Here is a 5,616-nt window from a genome sequence, read left to right as displayed (position 1 = left end):
AACATTCTAACGAATAAAACAATTCATAATTCCTGTCTGACAATTTGTAAACGCCTTCTTTGTACATTCTAGTTCTCTAGGATTAAGTCTCTAGGTGTGTAAATGGGTTAAAATATGTGGTTAAAGAAAGGTAAATGTCTATACATGCTGTGTGACCCACACACCAACCCACAAGGACATCGTTCAACAGAGAAGCGTTCTGTCAGAGCCAAGGGTGTGGTGGTGTACTTTCTCTCTCGCCCGCTTCATCAGACCATAAAATGTACCATCACAAACTGTCACTCTTAAGAGGTATGGCAGGAGATCACGCTCCAACAAGCTTTAAAAATATGTAGTATAGTCCACACACAAATCCACATTATACATCTAAGGATCAAGTGTGCTTTACCTGTGACATGATTCCCAATCATCACCTTTCACAATGTTTTGGGGTGTTGGAGCACCTTTCGCCACCAATTTATTTTATAATCTGTCCTGTTACTGACAGGATATTTCATCAGTAAATTATGATGTTGTTTTCGTTATCCATCGAGTCATTTATCTGCTTGTCAGAATGTGTACTTTTGCAGAATTAGTGTCACAATCATTTCAACTACAAATCCCCCCATCATGATGGAGTTTTCCGGGCATTTTTATTGGTCAGGTGCCCATGAATTCTCACAACAGAGCATTGAGAATGAAGATTTATGGATGCTGTAAGTATATCTAACCGTGTCAACTCCCATCAAACTCTCTCACAAATCTTTCCACCATTTTTTGTCTTTCAGTGTTGAGGAGTGGAGTTGAGGAGTGGAGAAGAGGACACGCCTGTGTTTGCAAACTTGATGTTTGTGTGTGTGCTTGAGTAATATGAGAGCATGTGTGTCAGGGAGTGTTTCTATCATTCACACAACACTTTGTTCGACTACAGCGCAACGGGAGCAGTAAAAACTAATTTCTCTCAGCAGCAGCCTCTTTTACTAACAGGTGACTGTCAGGTACTTCTTAACCAATCTGTGTTAGTACGTTTTGTGTGTGCATGATGGCTTTTAACGCAAAATTAAAGATCTAGGCATTTACTGAGCATAAACCTTTCATTGTGCATTGTAGTCTCATCGATTCCGTCTGCAGGTGCATGCTTCTGAATCACAGTTAGGTTTTTTGAGCCATATGGAGCTTGCAAGTGTCTTTCCATATTGTGCCATGCTGTCACGGTTCTTATTAAAGATCTTTTAGCACTTGAGCTAAAACTGTAGAAGACACTCATCTGTCTATGTGCTATCAAACGTTTACTGGGTAGTTACAGACGTAAAGAGCTTTTGGCTGGATTGGTGTGTAAATGCAAAGAGGCAAATCAACTTCATTTGATTTGATTGAGGTCTATTGAATAGGCTGTCAGCATTCTCTTATTCTCAAAGCATTTATCAGTCTCTTTGTGTAATCTTTGTGGTTGGTTCCTTATCGCTCCTGATTATCCAGCAGCGACAACATGCAGAATGCAGAATGCGTGTCAGCAACTATAAGCACCAACAGGAACTGCACGGTGGAGATCACCAACATCAGCAGCGTCTACTGTCTCATCAACCCAAAGTAAGGAGAAAACAATGCCTGTACATGAATTGTCATTAAATTTTCATATTAATTGAATGTTTCTGGAGAATAAAGCAGGTAATCCTATAATGTTGTAAAATATTTACTATAATTTTATTGTCATCTTATTTTCAACTCTAAACTCCTTTCAGAGTATACATGTCCAGTGGGTACAGCTGTCATCCTCCCCAGCCCACAATCCGCTCCACCAAGACCGAGGTCTGCTCATTCACTAAGAATGACAACACTGCCACCGGTGCCGTGGGCATCTTGACCTATGATCTCTTCCACATGCAGAACCGCATGTGCACTGAACGCATGGCTATACTGTTCTCCATTCCCTTCGACTATCAGCGCTACAAGAACGTCTTGGGAGTCGGGCTGTTCGAGAGCAGCCGTGGGTGCGATAAGGCCCTGTATAACCACATGTACGACGGCAAAGACTTCAGCCAGTTCACCCGCATGGAGGCAGTGGGGTCTGGAATCGACCACAAGGCACACAATGTTGAATTAAGGGCGACCATGTCAAATGTGGGCAAAGCTATTATTAAAATGGAGCTGTATGATAAGATGGGCTGAAAAGAAAAAACAGTGTTTTGCCTGATGGTAATAAAACCATTTAAAAAAATATTTTCTAATTTGTTTAGTATTCTTTTGTATTCTCTTGTAGACAAAAAGAAGCATTATAAATGGATTATATACGTTTGTGTTTTACCAGTAAATTCTCTCAAAAAGGTGACAATAAAAATTCCAAATGCAAAAATCTAATCTTGTCTTGTATGGAAATTCTTTTCACAGTTCAAGTGCCAGTGTAAAATGACTGTAGGGATATTTCTAAGACATATTTTCAAAACACTAATCCAGACTGTTGCCAAGCACATCCTTTCCCAACCCATGTCCTGTGTGTAGTAACTTGCTTCTTCAACAACTATACTATTATGCTATCTAACTGTTAAAAAGGGTGTGGAACCGTTTCCAGCATATTTACCCACACCTGTCATAATTGTGCAATGTGTCTCTTTAATATTTGTACAGCTTGTGTGTGCACAGTGTGTGCGTGTGTCCAAAGAGGGTGTGTACTCAATTTTAATCAGCATGCTTTTTAAGCAATTGGTACGTCCTCCTCTTGTTGCCGATCATGAAGACAGAGAAACAGTAGAAACACAGTGACTCCCTTACCGTGCAGCACATCTCAGTGTGAAGAACGAACCATACACTTTCCAGAGCTTCAGAAAGGTAAGCTTTTATTACCCTTAGTGATGAAATATGCTTAATAATCATAGCTTAATAATCAAAACTAAATGCCAATGCATGCTTTTATTTCCATGCTAAAATTATATCACGGGAAGACAGTTTATTCAGTTACGGACACTTGAGCAATTCTATTTCACACTGTCTGCTTCCTCTATTAGAGCAGGGCATTATAAATGTTGAAGACTGCCACAGGCACAAGACTTTTTAATGTGGTGTTCCCTGCACATGTTATTACTGTGACCTGCTTTGTGTTCATTTGTTAGCATTGAGGGCTGTAATGAAGTAATGGAAGGGCAAAAGTGATGTAGGTGTATAGGGTCAGACTGAACGGAGTAACATTAATAAAAGCTCTTTACTCTTTTATATCACACAGATTTGCATGCACACACTCATACACCAGCACAGAAAAGTATTATGTGCAGAACTGTCGCAATAGGATTTCAGTTTCAATTTTGAGAATTTTTATAGGAATGCAGTGTCTGGTTAAAAACTTCACACGTCACTGTATGACATTTTTGAGGGATTGTACTATTGATAACTTTATGAAACAATATCCTGCTCCATGTTTTCGGCAATCCGACAGCAGCAGTGAAATGTTCTGCGGTCACTTGTAAACATCGGTCTGGCCTGACATGGCTGCTGCATGAGTAAAGATTAAATATTTTTATCTCACGACTGTCACGGCCCCAGGCATGCGCCAGTATTACTGCGGACGCATCTCTATTCATTCAGATCAAGTAAAAAAAGGCCTAAACAAGCCTGTGCTTGATGTCAGTGCCCTGGTTTTTAACCAACCCAACAAAGTAAACATTTAGCCCATGTAAGCCACATGTGTGTCAACAGATCTAAGTTCAAGATTAAGAATCAAAAGCAATATATCACATCGCTATGCATGTACAATGTCAACATATTTAATCAGCATAGCATTAAACAGTACAAATATTTTTGAACTATTTTTGGGAGTATCCTTCGCCCTGTGGTAACTCATGATAGCAAACTTTATATAATAGAAAAACAAAAGTTATGTTATTGTCGCTGCGGCCCTGCTGTGAAAACAAAACTGACATTTATACTTGTTTTCGACTGTGCAGATTAAGTATTACTTCTGTTCTCTGCTTCCCGCCTCTCTCCGTTTCAGCTGTCAATCACAACTATCGCACATCATCATGGCTGAGTCTGCCGAGGCTGCGGCTGCCAATGTGAGCAGCAAGAGAAGCGCCACCATAGAGATCACCAATATGACAAACAACTACTGCCTACTCAACCCAAAGTGAGAGGACAACCAGAGACACAGCAACAGTACCTGTCCAATGTTAAACCAAATTATTTAGTGGCCTCAAAAATGTATTGAGCAGTTTTACATGCTTAAACCTTGTTTAAATTGATTAAACTGTATTATAGAACAAAATATCAAACCAAATAGCACCACAGGAAGGATGCTAGAGCTTTATTTTTTAACTTACTCCCCTTTTTAAGCTATTTTAGCAATAACAAAAAATTAAAACAGACATTAATTACATACATAATCCAAACCACAAACTTATAAACATATACAAACATATAAACACTACATTGGACAAGCAGAATGTTTCTAAATTTGCATTAATTTTAAACAATTTATCCAAACAAATTATCCAACTCTTGGTTTATTATTTTATGTAATGCAGAATCATTAACACATTATGTGTCAAAAACTTCCACTATATTCGACAGCTTTCAGTATTTTTAAGCAAATACATAAAAGTGTATTATGTATGACACTGATTAATATTTGTCTTATTACTGCGGCTGCATCTTTTGTGCATGATTACTAATACAAAATAAATCTTTCACAGAGTCCATCTGGAGAACGGTGAAATCTCCAACCCACCTCAGCCCACCGTGCGCCCCCAAAAAACCGAAGTATGCACCTTCGGCAAGACGGGCTCCACGACCACCGGCAGCGTGGGGGTCATGACCTACGACCTCTTTGAGCGACACAAGAATGACTACATTGAGACCATGGCCATCATGTTCTCTGTACCCTGGGACTACAACTTGTACAAGAATTGGTTTGCAGTGGGCATCTACCCGAAAGGGAAGGAATGCAATCAGGCACTATATAAAGAAATGTACTATCAGAAGAACCAGCAGGGCTTTGTGAGGGAGGAGGCCAGTGGGTCAGGTATTAACCATGATGGCAGTTACCTGGACATCAGGGCCACCATGTGTCCTCTGGGCAGGGGCATCATAAAAGTGGAGGTGTGGGATAAGCTGTTTACTCCTATGGGTCAGCAGATTTGCTGAGAAAATAAACCAGTCGATCATACCGTACTATTGAATCGAATCCACAGCATCTGTTTACTATCACAGTTATTTTGAGGTGCTTCTATGTCAGTTATACCATACATTTTTCTTTATACAGTTACCAGAACATTACTTATCTCTTAGCTTTCTAGTGAGCTCTGGCATGCACGTTTGATCTGAATTTCATAAAATGATCTAAAAGCGTTTAAACTGGAACTTAAATCTGTTGCCGAGCTATCCTTTCATGCTCTGTAAAACCCCACACTTTTATGTCCCGGCTCCTTCTGTCAGCAGAACGCTTTAGATGTGTGTTTACAGGTTGCCTATGCTTACTTGAGGCTAATTCCGCTCTCACATCAGTCAGCCATTGTTGTGTTATTCAGTCCAATCACCTCTAGGTGATTTTCAGTTCCTCATCAGGGCAGAGATCCCTACTGAAAAATAATCACTGTCTGTACTGATTGAAGTATTTTTCAAATAAAAATAAATTCTGCAATTTCATCTTAA

The 5,616-nt window shown here is 39.6% G+C and overlaps 2 protein-coding genes across 5 annotated transcripts; both read left to right on the top strand.

The window, feature by feature from the left end:
* The first annotated feature begins 786 nt into the window (after positions 1–786).
* Positions 787–2,337, top strand: LOC130562251 (uncharacterized). Of its 4 annotated transcripts, none has more exons than XM_057347154.1 (3): positions 787–977; positions 1,462–1,569; positions 1,722–2,337. In XM_057347154.1, exons 2-3 carry the CDS (start codon positions 1,469–1,471, stop codon positions 2,146–2,148), a joined length of 528 nt encoding a protein of 175 aa, XP_057203137.1. In that variant the 5' UTR covers positions 787–977; positions 1,462–1,468; the 3' UTR covers positions 2,149–2,337. The 4 variants fall into 4 exon arrangements, with proteins under 4 accessions (XP_057203137.1, XP_057203136.1, XP_057203135.1 ...); XM_057347153.1 differs by having other exon boundaries at positions 788–966; XM_057347152.1 differs by having other exon boundaries at positions 788–977; positions 1,459–1,569.
* A 335-nt stretch (positions 2,338–2,672) lies between these two features.
* apnl (actinoporin-like protein) lies at positions 2,673–5,616 on the top strand. The gene is made up of 3 exons (XM_057347150.1): positions 2,673–2,805; positions 3,962–4,093; positions 4,659–5,616. Exons 2-3 carry the CDS (start codon positions 3,990–3,992, stop codon positions 5,107–5,109), a joined length of 555 nt encoding a protein of 184 aa, XP_057203133.1. The 5' UTR covers positions 2,673–2,805; positions 3,962–3,989; the 3' UTR covers positions 5,110–5,616.

This window comes from Triplophysa rosa, linkage group LG11, assembly GCF_024868665.1.
Source record: "Triplophysa rosa linkage group LG11, Trosa_1v2, whole genome shotgun sequence".
In the NCBI taxonomy this organism is placed as follows: domain Eukaryota; kingdom Metazoa; phylum Chordata; class Actinopteri; order Cypriniformes; family Nemacheilidae; genus Triplophysa; species Triplophysa rosa.
This window is presented reverse-complemented; position numbering and strand designations above follow the sequence as displayed.